Below are 15,245 nucleotides of genomic sequence, written 5' to 3'. Positions count from 1 at the left end.
TCACCCTCTAATGGCCGGCGCGCTGTGGCCGGCGCACCGCGCTGATCCGATGGCAGGAGCCAGGTACTTCTCCTGGTCTCCCATGGGGTGCAGGGCCCAAGCACTTGGGCCATCCTCCACTGCACTCCCTGGCCACAGCAGAGAGCTGGCCTGGAAGAGGAGCAACCGGGACAGAATCCGGCGCCCCGACCGGGACTAGAACCCGGTGTGCTGGCGCCGCAAGGCGGAGGATTAGCCTAGTGAGCTGCAGCACCTATGTAATACTTTGAATTTCATGTTGATCATATTTAGTTACTGAATTTACTTCAATTATATAGAAGTTAGATTTAACTTGAAAAGATATTTTGAAACATGCTTTTGCTTCAGAGTCAAATTAATAATTCTAAAAAGATAAGCCAAGTCTTGTCAATATTAAAGCAAATATTAAAGAAAAATGTTTTTGGTACTCCATTTACTGAAAAACTTTTAATGTTTGAAATACTTTGAGTCTACTTTTTTAACTTCAATTTTTATTAACCTAAATCATATCAATATTTGGTAAAAATGTTTCATCTGAATTGAGATGTTCTGTAAATGTAAAATATACACTGATTTCAAAATTTCTATAAGAAAAGAATGTAAATGATCTCTAACAAGTTTTATACTGACTACTTATAATATTTTATAGACTTTGGTTTAAATAAAACATAACTAAAATTTCCTTTACTGTTTCTTTTTTCCATTATTTATTTGAAGTGCAGAGTGACAGAAAGGGAGAGACAGAGCAGGAAAGATCTTTCATCTACTGGTTCACTCCCCAAAGGCCTACAACAGCTGGAACTGGACCCAGCCAGAGAGGAATGGGGCTGGCACTGTGGTATAGCTGGTAAAGCCACTGCATGTGATGCCATATCCCACTGAGTGCTCATTTGTGTCCCAGTTGCTTCACTTCCAGTTCTAGTTCCCTGCTGATCATCTGGGAATAGCAGCAGAAAATGGCCCAAGTGTTTGAACCCCTGCCACCCACACAGGAGTCCTAGAAGAAGCTCCTGGCTCCTGACTTCAGCTGGCCCAGGGCTAGCCATTGTGATCATCTTGGGAGTGAACCAGCAGATGAAGGATCTCTGTCTCTCCCTATGACTCTTTCACAATAAATAAATAATAAATCTTAAAAAAAAAAATACAGGAACTAGGAACTCCATCTGGGTCCCCCAGGTGGGGCAAGAACCCAAGTACTTGGGCCATCATCTGCTGCCTCCCCGGCACATTAGCAGGAAGGTGGATTGGAAATGGAGTTGCCAGGACTCTGATATGGGATGCAGGCATGCCAAATGGTGGTTTAACCTGCTGTGCCACAATACCTACTCCTCCTTTTGCTTTTTAAAACTTATTAGAAAATTGGCCAGTGCCGTGGCTCAATAGGCTAATCCTCCGCCTTGCGGCGCTGGCACACAGGGTTCTAGTCCCGGTCGGGGCGCCGGATTCTGTCCCGGTTGCCCCTCTTCCAGGCCAGCTCTCTGCTGTGGCCAGGGAGTGCAGTGGAGGATGGCCCAAGTGCTTGGGCCCTGCACCCCATGGGAGACCAGGAGAAGCACCTGGCTCCTGCCTTCGGATCAACGCGGTGCGCTGGCCGGGCGGCCATTGGAGGGTGAACCAACGGCAAAGGAAAGACCTTTCTCTCTGTCTCTCTCTCACACTGTCCACTCTGTCAAAAAAAAAAAAAAAAAAGTACAGATGTAACCTGCATTATCTATTACGTAATATTGCTAATCCAGGGTATCTGACAATATTTGTTACAAAATTCTGTACTACTACCCAATATAATAAAGAAGTAATATAACTTTATTTATGTTGTATTTTGGCTGGATTTTTTCCTCCATTAGCTTTTAAGTTTTGTTTTGTTTTTAATGTTTAAGACTGTTTTAGGCACTCTTGTAGTTACTGGAACAGCAGGTAACTTATTTTTTAGGGTATAATTTCTGTACTGTTTGAATTTAACACATTGTACAAGGGTTATTTTATTTTTAAGTATTTTAAGTACTATCACAATTATTTTAAATGTTACTTTATTTTATTATTGAAGGAAAACACCTGCTTTCACAAGTCAAAGCTTCTAAGAGTGCGTGGGATGGGGTAGAGGACTTGTAACTGTCAGTTTCCTTCCTTTGTTGTAACCAGGAGCCTCAGCCACACAGCACACTCAACTTTAGCTATCTGCATTCTTGTTCTGATTTCTTTTTCCTTCCTGGCCAAAGATCAAAATAAAATGAATGACAAAGTTAGGGGAAAAAAAAAAAAAAACCGTACACACCACCTGGTTGGTTAATCTGTAGATGAGATGCTGCCTTCAAACTGGAAAAGTATTCTATAAATACTGGTGCCAGAAAGTTCCCAGGCAAGCATTTCACTTAGCAGTTTGGACAACTGCATCTTAAATCAGAGTGTCTGGGTTCCAGTCTGGCAACCAGGAGGCAGCAGGTGATGGTTCAAGTACTTAAGTCACTGTCACTCCCATGGGAGACCTGAATTGAGCTCCCAACTCCCAGACCCTGCCATTGTGGGCATCTGGGAAGTAAACTGGCAGATGGAAGCTCTAGTCTTTGTCTTTGTCTCCCAAACAAATAATTTTTAAAATTCCCCAATCTTTCCTGGTTTGCACAATTGTATTGAAGCTATTTTATTAGAATTATGGTTTTTTTAAGAATTATGTTTATTTTTAACGCTTGGATAAATATTTAGCTACTTTTAATTTCTCCTTTAAGTAGCTCATACCAGAATAGGAAGTATGAGAGTACATAAAAGCTTGCAGATTGGTCCTTTGAGAGTTGGAACACATTTCCCACTTTGAAGTAAATGTTATAAAACATGGCTAAATGCTCTGTTTCCCAAAATGTAGCTGAAATAGTATCACAAAAAGCTCTACTCCTTCTTTCTTTCTTATGTTCATTTATTACTAGCACTGAGATCCTATGATAGGAGAAACCTGGGCAGGATTCAGAGACCTTGATCACTCTGCGCTAAAGAGAGGTACAGGATTCCATATCTCCTACAGGACTTCATGTGCCAAGCAGATGTCAGGGACTATCACCTTTTAAGGTTTTTAATACTAAATCAAGTTTTTTTTCTAATAGTGACATTAGATGACTCCTCAAGTAAACATGAACTCTACTTCTAATAGACTACTTGTCAGGTACATTCTGGGTAGGAAAAAAACTAAGAAAAATTAAATAAATTGAATCTTAAAAGGAAAAATTACATTTAAAGTTATAGACAACATAATAGAGAAGCTAGATTAGAAAACAGGATATGAAAAGGGAAGGTACAAAGGAGATAGTATCCTTATAACACCTGAATCACACAACACTATCATCTTGGCTTTATGTAAACGCTCATCTCAAATCCTTATTACCAAATATGACCTTCAAGTTATAAATTTCTTTAAGCCAACAGTTAATAACCTCCTAATTAAATATATGGTATGGCATTATATGAACACTGCTGTTAAGAATAGCATAGGGACTGGCACTGTGGCACAGTAGGTTAATCCTCTGCCTGCAGTGCGAGCATCCCATAAGGGTGCTGGTTCTAGTTCTGGCTGCTCCTCTTCTGATCCAGCTCTCTGCTATGGCCTGAGAAAGCAGTGGAACATGACCCAGGCACTTGGGCCCTGCACCTGCATGGGAGACCAGGAAGAAACTCTTGGCTCTTGGCTTCGGATCAGCTCAGCTCCAGCCATTGTGGCCATTTGGGGAGTGAACCAGCGCGTGGAAGACCTCTCTTTCTCTTCCTCTCTCTGTATGTAACTCTGCCTCTCAGATAAATAAATAAAATATTTAAAAAAATAGCATATAGTCATCCCTCAATATTCATGGAGAATTGGTTTCAGGATCCCACCCTTAGATACCAAAATGCTTAGATGCTCAACCCCCTTTTATAAAATAGTGTAATATTTGTGTAAAACCTGTACACCCCCTCCTTATACTTTAAATCAACTCTAGGTCCCTCATGATATCTAATACAATATAAATGTAAAAACTGCATAGTTATACTAATTTTTTAGAAAAACAAGGAATAAAGTCTACACATGTTCAGTACATGTACCATTGTTTTTCTTATTTTCAATACATAGTTGACTGAATATGGATATGAAATTAATGGATATGAAGGGTGATGTTATATACAATTGATTTTATTACCATGCATTCAAACAACATATACAGTAGACAAGTTTTCATAAGGAATATAAGTTACTTACACTATTCTATAATTAGTGATGTAGAAAATAAATGAAACCACAGTTTGTTTCAATTTTTTAAAATTATTTGAAAGGTAAAGTGAGCGAGCAAGATGCCTTCCATCCACCTGCTCACTTCCAAATGACCTCCAACAGCAAGGTCTAGATGAGACTGGAGCCAGGAGCCAGGAACTCCATCCTGGTCTCCCATATGGGTGACAAGGTCCCAAGTGCTTGGGCCATTTTCCAGCACCTTCCCAGGAACATTAGCAGCAAACTGGATCAGAAGCAGAGAGCTGTGACTTGAACTGGCCCTCTGATATGGTACGTCAGTGTTGAGGGAATTGGCTTAAGCTACTGCGCCGCAATGCTAGCCCCAAATTATTTCTCTAATAAAAGTCAAAAATAAAACTTTCCAAGTTTTTCATTATTTATTCCTTATGCATGCATTTTTAGATTTGATTTCTAATTCCTAGTATATAATGATGCCTAATCCTTCCTATTTTTCTTTATATAATCTCTCCAAAACTCATCTTTTTTCTCTTCCATTTCAAAGAGAATTTTTACATCTACGTTCCTCAGGATTATTGATCTATAGTTCTCTATGTCGTGTTCTTGTCTGGTTAAAGTTTCAGTTTACTGCTGGTCCCATAAGAAGAGTTTGGAAGGGTTTCCTGCATTTCAGTTCTTCAGAATAATTTGAGAACAGCTGTTACTACTTCTTTAAAGGTTTGATAAAATTCAAGCAATAAAGCCATCTTGTTCTGAGGTTCTCTTTGTTGGGAGACTGCACTGCTGGTTCAGTTCTGTTATTTGTTATTGGCTTGTTCTATATACTTTCGTTATTTCCTCTGCTGTGAAATACATGTACATATATTAGGGATGGTGAGTGCTGAGGTTTATTTTTAAAGATATTTGAAAGGCAGAGTTAGAGAGAGAGAGACAAACAACACACACACACACACACACACACAGATCTTCCATCTGCTGGTTCACTCCCCAAATGGCCCAACAACTGGAGCTGGGCCAGGCCGAAGCTAGAAGCTTCTTCTGGTCTCCCACATGGATGCAGGGGCCCAAGCACTTGGGCCATCCTCCACTGCTTTCCCAGGCACATTAGCAGAAAGCTGGCTGGAAGTGGAGGAGCCAGGACTCGAACCGGTGCCCATATGGGATGCTGGCGCTGCAGGCCGTGGCTTAACCTGCTATACCACAGCACCAGCCCCAGTTGAGGTTTATTTTTTAACTTGATTAGGCGCTTGATGAAAATCATCATCTGGAGCAGACACTGGAATGCAGGTTAAGCTGACACTTAACACCCAACATCCCACATTAGAGTTCCTGGTTTGAGTCCCAGCTACCCTGAGCTTCTAATCCAGCTTTCTGCTGATACTCTTGGGAGGCAGCATATGATGGCCCAGGTGGAGACCCACACAGAGTTCCTGGCTTCTGGCTTTGGCCTTCTCCAGATCTGGCTGTTGCATTGATTTGGAGAGAGAACCAGTGAACAGAGCTCTTTCTCCCCCATGACTCTGCCTTTCAAATAAATGAATAAATCTTTAAAAAATAAATAAAGGGGCTGGTGCTGTGGTATAGCAGCTAAGGCTACAGCCTGCAGTGCCAGTATGGATGCTGGTTCAAGTCCCGGTTGCTCCACTTCTGATCCAGCTTCTTGCTAATACACCTGAGAAAGCAGCTGAAAATGGTCCAAGTCCTTGAACCTCTGCACTCACGTGGGAGACTGGCAAGAAGCTCCTGGCTCCTAGCTTTGGATCAGCTGAGCTCTCACCATTGCAGCCACTTGAGGAGTGAACTAGTAGATGGAAGCTCTCTCTGCCTCTGCTTCTGCATCTCTGTAACTTTGCCTTTCAAGAAAATAAATAAATCTTTAAATAAAATCTTTAAATAAATAAAAGGATGAGTTAGAAATTAAATTACCTATTTTAAATAGAAACAATTTACTATTTTATACGTTTTAGTATTTTTTGTTGTTGTTGTACTTAATACCATTGGTTGAACTCTTTAATTAACACACAATTATTCTTAGGTGTTTAAATTTAACTGAAAAGTGATCCCTGTTAAATATAAGAATGGAAATAAGAGAGGAAGGAGATGTACAGTTCAGCACATGCTCAATAGGACTTACCCCTAATGGTAGAGTTAGAAACGTGCCAGGGGATTCCAATTCAGTCTCATCAGGGTGGCATGTACCAATGCCATCTCACTAGTCAAAGTGATCAGTTTCAGTTCATAATTGATCATAATGATAGGATTAAGAGTCAAAGGGATCAAATAAATAAGACTAGTGTCTACTGATACTAACTGATAAAAAGGAGAGAACAATCCAACATGGGAAGCGAGATACACAGCAGACTCACAGAATGGCAAATGCCCGAAGCAGCACTCTGGCCTCAGAATCAGCCCTTAAGGCATTCAGTTCTGGCTGAAAAGCCCATGAGAGTTCCTCAGGCATGGAAAGCCAAGACACTGTGACCAAAAATGACCTAAATGAAAGATCTCTGTGAGTGAGATCCCAGCAGAATGAACAGGCCATCAAAGAAGGAGGTACCTTTCTCTGAAGGGAGGAGAAAACTTCCACTTTGACTATGGCCTTGTCTAAATACGATTGGAGTTGGCCAACTCAAGAGGCTTCCATAGCCTTGGCAGCTCATGACAAGAGCCTCGGGTGATTACTGACGTCATAAATAAGAGTGTCAGTTGTTAAATCAACAACAAGAGTCACTGTGCACTTACTCCCCACGTAGGATCTCTGTCCTTAACGTGTTGTACTATGAGTACTAGTTATACCGTTAATTTGCAAACAGTACTTTATACTTTGTGTTTCTGTGTGGGTGCAAACTGTTGAAATCTTTACTTAGTATATATTAAGTTGATCTTCTGTATATAAAGATAATTAAAAATGCATCTTAATGAAGAATGGGATGGGAGAAGGAGTAGGAGATAGGATGGTTTGTGGGTGGGATGGAGGTTATGGGAGGAAAAATCCCTATAATCTAAACATTGTACTTCTGAAATTTATATTTATTAAATAAAAGTTTTTAAAAAAGAAAACTGTCAGTAGCAGGCTCTCAAACAAATATTTTTTGAGTAAAATCTGCTATTCAGATGTTTTGGATGTTGTTCTCATCTTGTAAATACAAGCAAAACTTCGGAAGATAAAAATTTGAGGGACTAGGGGGTCAGCACTGTGGCACAAGCTGGGGTATAACTTAAAAAAAAAACCTGTAGGAAGAGAGGAAAATGATTGCTAATAATAAAGTGTTCTTCATTAAAGAAACTTTGCTAGGTACCATTCTTTAGTGCATTTATTCTTAAGGATAGCTGATAATGTGTCATTCTGTTGAATACTACTTTTATTGTTTATTTAGTCATTTCCTATTTTTAATTGGTAACTGCTAAGAAAAATAAAGTTATTTATTTTAAAACATATTTTACACATCCACTTTCCGAATTTCTTTTAAATTTCAATTACTACTTGCTACAAGACTCCTTTGATATTTGGGGCATTTTAGCATATAATTTGAAAATAGAAATTTTGTTTCCAGTATTTACACCAAATTACTGTCTTAGTGCAATGGCTTGAATTGCCAAAACAAAGTTTAATAATAGTGACAACCACATAAATGATGATATGAAGCATTTCTGCCGTGTTTCTGATTTATTAGAAATGGCACTGGGGTTGGCATTGCGGTGTAGCAAGTAGAGCCACTGCCTATGACACCAGTATCCCATATGCATGCTGGTTTGTGTCCCAGCTGCTCCACTTTCAATCCAGCTCCCTACATGAGAGACCTCAATGGAGCTCCTGGTTTTGGCCTGTTCCAGCCTGGCCAATGTGGCCATTGCAGGGTGAACAAGAAGATGGAAGGTGGTTCTCTGTCTCTCCCTCCCTAACTCTGCCTTTCAAATAAATAAACAGATACTTAATAAAACAGCAGGGACCAGTATTGTGATATAGCAGATTAAGCCAGCAGCCCATGTGGTCACCAGTTCAAGCACTGATTGCTCTGCTTCTGATCCACTCCCTGCTGGTGAGCCTGGGAAAGCAGTGGAAGATGGCCAAAGTACTTGGACCCCTGCACCCATGTGGGAGACACAGATGAAGCTCCTGGCTCCGGGAAACAGCCTGGCCCTGCCCCGGCTGCTACAGCCATTTGGGGAGTGAACCAGTGGGTGGAAGCTCGCTCTCTTTCTGTATCTTCTGTAATTCTACCTTTCAAATAAATAAAATATTTAAAAAACAACAACAATAAATGTGTTAGCAGGCTTTGGGTGAAATTAACCATTTGGTAATTACATAATTTTTCTTCTTACTATATCTTACTGTGTTACATTTAAGTCATAATTATTTGATACTATTTTAATTAGTGAAATTGGTTTTTTGAGGGTTTTTATCAAATTTCTATCTTACTGTTTTAAGTTTCATAGCATTAACATGAATTTATTTTTTATGTATTTCGAGGGCAGAGAAAGAGAGATTTCCCATCTACTGAATGACTTCTCAAATACCCACCACAGCGAGGTGAAGCCAAAGCCCGGGTCCTGGGAACTCATCCAGGTTTCCCATGCAAGTTGCAGGGACCCAAGGAGCCATCACCTGCTGCCTCCCACAGTGTACATTAATGGGAAACTGGAATTGGAAGCAGAACCAGGACTCAAACCCCAGCACTCCAACAGAGGATGCAAGTATCCCACGTGGCATCTTAATCACTAAGCCAACCACTCACTCTTTAATGTTAAATTTTAGGAGTTTAAGTTTATATTCTCCAATATTTGCTACTAGCCACATGTGGCTATTTAAATTCATAATAAAACAAAACATGCAGTTCCTCAGTCACACTAACCACATTTCATTGTTCAATTGCTACTGTATTGAATAACATATAACACACTCAAGAGAAATAAATCTCTACCTCTTTCACAGTTTTACAATCCTAAATTTTTTCCATTCCTGTTGATAGTGCTACTGAAATTAGCCAAGATACAATGTTCCACGTCATATTCTTGAACAACTAAGCAAACATTCCCAAACCAAACCATCCTTTACTCATCTGAAACAAATAGGGATCATTATACAAATGGACCTGACTTTCATGCAATAGCAAAGAATTAAGTCCTTTAATACCCTAGCTATAAAGCCATTTTTATATCATAAGTCATGTACAATATTAATACCGAGGGGCCAGCACTGGGGCCTAGGAGGCTAAGCCTTTGCCTTTGGTGCTGGTATCCTGGTATCCCATACACGCACCAGTTCATTTCCTGGCCACTCCTCTTCTGACCCAGCTCTTTGCTGTGGCCTGGGAGAGCAGTGGAAGATGGCCCAAGTGCTTGGGCCTCTGCATCCACGCAGGAGGCCTGGAGGCAGCTCCTGGCTTCTAATTGGCCCAGCTCTGGCTGTTGCAGCCATTTGGGGAGTAAACCAGCTGATAAGAGATCTTTCTGTCTCTCCTCCTGTCTGTGGCTCTACACTCAAATAAGCAGAATCTTGAAAATAAAAAATAGTAATACCAAAAAAAAAAAAAACTAAAAAAACTCCTTTTATGCAAAAAAAAAAAACTCTCAAAAATAGACAACAGCAGATCCTTCACTAAGTTTCAATGTCCACTTCATTTACTTACAACATTTGGATGCTAAGAGGCAACTGTGACCTCTGGTTTTATTATAAATGACAGCAACCATTGGAAAAAAAAATCCAATACTATAGTCACTGCATCTATTTCAAACTCACAAATGTTAAAATACAGAAAAGTTCTTTTAGAAAACAAGTGTATTTTAAAATTCTCTTAATAAATTCTGACATACATATTGCCATCCAATTAGCCAATTATGAAAAATCAGAGTATACCTGCATAGAAATCCATATCCTTTGTTAAAACAGAGAAGTATGAGCTTATTAAGGAAATGCTTTATGTTTTTAGACTACTTCTGTTAGAAAATTTCTTTTTAAACTTCAAAGTACTATTTTAAATAATTCTGCCTGTTCTCTAATTTTTTTTGCAATACTGAAAATTTGCATCCAAATAATTTATAAAGTTAATTAAAATGTTTTCATAACTGCCTTAAAAATGACTCAGGAGAAAAAAAAATGACTCAGTATTGGGGCCGGCGCTGTGGTGTAGTGGGGAAAGCCACCACCTGCAGTGCCAGCATCCCATATGGGCGGCAGTTCAAGTCCTGGCTGCTCCACTTCTGATCCTGCTCCCTGCCAATATGCCTGGGAAGGCAGCAGAAGGTGGCCCAAGCCCTTGGGCCCTTGCACCCATATGGGAGATCCAGAAGAGGCTCCTGGCTCCGGATCAGCGCAGCCCCGGCCATTACAGCCATTTGGGGAGTAAACCAGTGGATGGAAGACCTTCTCTCTCTCTGCCTCTGCTTCTCTGTAACTCTGACTTTCAAATAAATAAATAAGTATTTAAAAAAAACTCAGTTTCAATTTAAACCTATAAATAAGGGCTTTATTTCTGTAAACCTGAACTGTAAAACTGCTATTATAAGGTTTAAAATCTGAAATATAAGCCTCTTTTTCTAGACAAATGAACTGATTCACCTTTAATAATATTTCTCTATTTGAAATGATTCTTTAAAATATTGCCTGTTAGAAAGAAAATATTCCAGTAATTTATTTTTAATACTGTTTTCATAACTCTTCTCTCTCAGAAATTCAGCTGTCATTAATATGAATCAATGTTGACAAAGCTGTCAAATGTCAAAAAATTATTTGTTTGGCATTTTAAATCTATTAACTCCAAATGTCTACCCATATAAGAAATTAGTTTCTAATTTTAGTCTTGGCTTCTTTTCAACCATAATAATATATACCACATATAGTTCCATTTGGCTAGAGGAGGGAAACTGAATGGGAAGAAAAGCAGCATTACTTAACAAACAGTAAACTGAACACCAAACCTTGTGAAAATCTTGGGGGATATTTTTATTGAAATCTTCATTTACCTCTTAGTTTCATGTTAATCTATTTATCTCCTTAAGAGTGGTTTGTGTCAAATCAGAATTATTCCTTTTGGTATTGCTTTCCTGCTCTTGAAATAGTGACCGATTTACATTGTTTCGTTTGATTAACACAGTCCACCTTCCTCCAGGAACGCTCTGTTTACATCAGAACTAAAGGGAGCTGCTTTGCAACAGCATCTATCTTGGGAGAGAAACAAAATCTCACCTATGTCATGGTTTAAATATTCTGCAGGAAAAAATGTTCTACAGCTTGTCAGTTCTCCAAGATGGTTAGAGGACACAATATTATATTGTGGTATAACTTTCTCCATTTTTTGGAAGACAGTTAACGAATTTCAGTCTTTCAAACATATATTGCTTAGTCTGCATCAGACACTGAGTACCAGAGAAAATACAAAGATCTGAGATATGGTTTCTACAGTTCCCATGGACACTTACAAATAACTAGTGCAGAGCAGGAAATCACACATATCTCAAGAACTGTAAATTCAGGAGAGATTATATCCACCTGCATTGGAGCTTGGGGAAAAGGGGTTGATAACGTCATAAAGGATAAGCAAAAATAAAACATGACAGGGACTCCTGCAGAGAAAATAAAGATAGGAAAGCTGCAAGCCTCAGCATACACATCACAGCCTCTCTAGAGCACAGCACACTGCAGAAGCAACTTTAACATTAGGTAAGGTCCAAACACTGGATACAGTCATCAAATGCTTTAAATGGAATACAACAGTATTGCACCTCTGAAGACAACCATTTCAGCTCTTACCGCAAGAAATTTATGCACACGGAAAATGCATATGCTCGATTACTAAAGTGCACTGGAAAATACACACACCCCCTAACAAAAGAACTCTCTTTTCGTTTATTTATTAATCATGGTGAGGTATGAAGAAATGTTAATTTATACCACAGTCTCATCAATTCACAACTATCATAGATTCCTTTTAGGGCACTGGTGTAATGCTACTCAATGATTCTCTAGAATCTTGTTCTAAATCACACAAATGAGATGACGATGAAACCAGATGCAGCTCCCTTCCTGTATTTCAGAAGCTCTGGGTATCCATACACTTGGAGCTCTGTATAAGTTCACACAAAAGATTGGCAATTGGCCAGGAAGGCTCTGCCATGGCATATGCTCCCTGAGGTTCAAGATTTTCCATTTAATTCTAATTTGGCCATGAAATGACATGTACTTTAGCAGACTACATCAATGTAAAACAAAGGAAATTCCTATTTCTAGTTAATAAATGCATTCCCCTAAAATGCAGTACATAAAAATATTAAAATACACTAGCAGTGACTTTTAAAGGGTGCTACAAATAATATTCCACTCTGTTAAGATAGTTTTTAAATTTCTATGGCCCAGGTGCTTGGGCCCTGCACCCCATGGGAGACCAGGAAAAGCACCTGGCTCCTGGCTCCTGCCATCGGATCAGCGCGGTGCGCCGGCCGCAGCGCGCCGGCCGCGGCGGCCATTGGAGGGTGAACCAACGGCAAAGGAAGACCTTTCTCTCTGTCTCTCTCTCTCACTGTCCACTCTGCCTGTCAAAAAAAAAATAAAAATAAAAAAAAAAAATTTCTTCAAAGAGTTTTTTCACGGACTTACGGATACCAAGAAAACCAATTACACTCTTGCTATACCACACAGATGTAATCTTATTTCAAAGTTCCCCAATCAGCAATCTAAGCACATTGCTAACTGAAAATCAAGAAGAATGAGTGTTTTCCAAATGTGGGTTGCATAATTTGACATGACCTATGACAATGATTGTGAGATAGATACTTCAAGAATCATCTTAATTTCTGCTGTCTAAAGCAGAAATACTTAATACACAGACATACATGGTTCGGTAATTAGGTAGCTATGTCATTCTAGCACAGAAGTTTCCTGAGGGAAAGGAAAGAAAATTAATGAAAATACTCTAACAGCCTGGCTAATGTTTAACTTTGGTAGAAAGGAGTGTCTCACAATAGCAAGTAACAATAAGCTAAGCAATAGCCCTTGTGTGGAAGCTGTGAGAAGATTACAATTTTTATGGAAATCTTCATCTAAGTCCCTTTTTAGTTTGAGCACTTCCACACCTTCAGGATCTCTAAAATTGGTGGAAAATGGAATTACAAGTTAATTTTGGTGCAAAAAAAAATCAAATTCATATGCAGTTTTCATAGTATACATGTTCCATGAAATTTTTGAAGTTGCTTCATAGCAGTAATCTGAGTAACTAAACCTTAAGATATTTATTCAATAGCCAAAACTCAATAATGCTAAATCTGTAAAAATGTACAAGACCTGGAAAATCATGGACCTTTATTCCCCTTCTGTTCAACAGACATCTTTTTACAATATAATTATCAACTAAGGACAATATGAAAAGGATTAGCATACCTGTTTAGTAGAAAGTATGAATCAAAAGTGGGATTTGAACCATTACATCCCCTTCTCTGCCCAGTACTGCTGTCATGTGACAGTCAAGGGCTATATGGCAGGGAGAAAATTTCCAGATTTTTTTAAAACATGATTATTTATTTGAAATGCAGAGAGACAGGAACAGATAAACAGAGACAGACAGACAGAAATAGTCCATCCTCTGGTTTACTCTCCAAATGCCTGCAACAGCCAGGGCTCTGGGCCAGGCCAAAGCCAGAAACAAGGAATTCAATTCAGGTCTCCCACACGGTTGGCAGGGACTTTTAAAGACCTTGAATCACCACCTGCTGTCTCTCGGGGTGGGGGTGGGGGGGGCAAAATTAGTGATAAGCTGGCCTTGGGACTCAAACCCAGGCACACTTCAAGACAGCAACATCTTAGCTGCTGTGCCAAACTCCTGCCCCCTCCTCCCAGGGAGGTATTTCTAATGGCTTATTTATCCTCCTTTAAGGTAAACTTATTAAAACAAAAATTATTCTTCACAATCTGCTAGTCAATGAAAGAAATTTGCTTTGCACCCAAGTTACCTTCAAGATACATTGACTTTCTATGATACAAAATGGATATGGATTGTTAAACATCATGGATAACCTAAATAACCTAGTTCTAAGTAGTCACAAAACCAGATACCTACTTGATTTCACTTATATGAAACAGATACATTTACTACAAAGAGCAAGCAGAGCCTTCAACCTCTTTTAAAGGAGATACTTTAAAAAGTACCCTGAAAGTCTATACCCAAATTCTTGACATTTACCTCTAAGACAGTACCAGAGTAGAAGTGTACTGGGAGAAGATGGTCTGTTAAAACAATTTATTTTACACAAAGAAGCTAAAATCTGTAAGACTGTATGACAAAGTGTTAACTGGACAGTGGGAAAAGGGGTTTGTTGTGAGCTTTCTGAACATGAGTTTCTTCAATTAAAAACAATACAAGAAAAAGAAATTGCAATGAACAGCAACAAAGAATCTGATTTTCATTTCTCTGAAGCTTATGGGTATGGACAAGGGGCAGGGAGGGGGTGAGAGAGAAAAGAAGGCCTAGAAGTTGAAAGGAACAATGCAAAGTGAAATCTGAATGAATAAGGAAGAGGCGTTCCTTACAGCTCCAGTGCCCTGTGAAACCCAACAGGACTAAAAGGAACTAACAACAGTAGCAACTGGCTTAGAGATGGGAGAGGAGTGGGGGAGACCAGGGAAGACTGGAGAATACTTGTATACACATAGGAAGAAGAAGAATTATTTCCAGAAAATATCCACTTACCAGTATGTACTGTAGCTACTGCAATCCATACACACTGTGTGCTGAATTTTTTCTTGCTTTTCTGACTTCTTATGGTTGGTTAAGGGTATTTGTGCATCTTCATAATGTTTCTTTGCGTGACCATTCACATACCTTACAAAAAACAGATAAAAATTTAAACACTGCTTTGGAAATTTAAGTAGTAAGAGATTATAAAATTAAATGCTAATCAAATCAAGAGGAGAAAGAACTATAAATGTGTTCATTCAGCAATTTATTAAGATGAATATTTAAAACATGCTCCTTTTTTTGCAACCCACTCCCACAGTCAACTTTTAGTTATACACAAGAATCCGATTAGG

At 39.1% G+C, this 15,245-nt stretch overlaps 1 protein-coding gene across 16 annotated transcripts in view; it reads right to left on the bottom strand.

Annotated features, from left to right (window-relative positions):
• The window catches only part of USP3 (ubiquitin specific peptidase 3), a 100,648-nt gene that overhangs the window by 39,546 nt on the left and 45,857 nt on the right, over nt 1-15,245 (bottom strand). For all 16 annotated transcript variants that reach the window (XM_002718174.6, XM_070054360.2, XM_008268922.5 and 13 more), the window contains one exon: nt 14,905-15,036. In XM_002718174.6, the coding sequence (XP_002718220.1) occupies nt 14,905-15,036 (132 nt within the window). The remainder of the gene's footprint in view (nt 1-14,904; nt 15,037-15,245) is intronic.

Source organism: Oryctolagus cuniculus, chromosome 12 (genome assembly GCF_051225735.1).
Source record: "Oryctolagus cuniculus isolate XC-2025 breed Fujian yellow rabbit chromosome 12, ASM5122573v1, whole genome shotgun sequence".
NCBI classification, from domain to species: domain Eukaryota; kingdom Metazoa; phylum Chordata; class Mammalia; order Lagomorpha; family Leporidae; genus Oryctolagus; species Oryctolagus cuniculus.
This window is presented reverse-complemented; position numbering and strand designations above follow the sequence as displayed.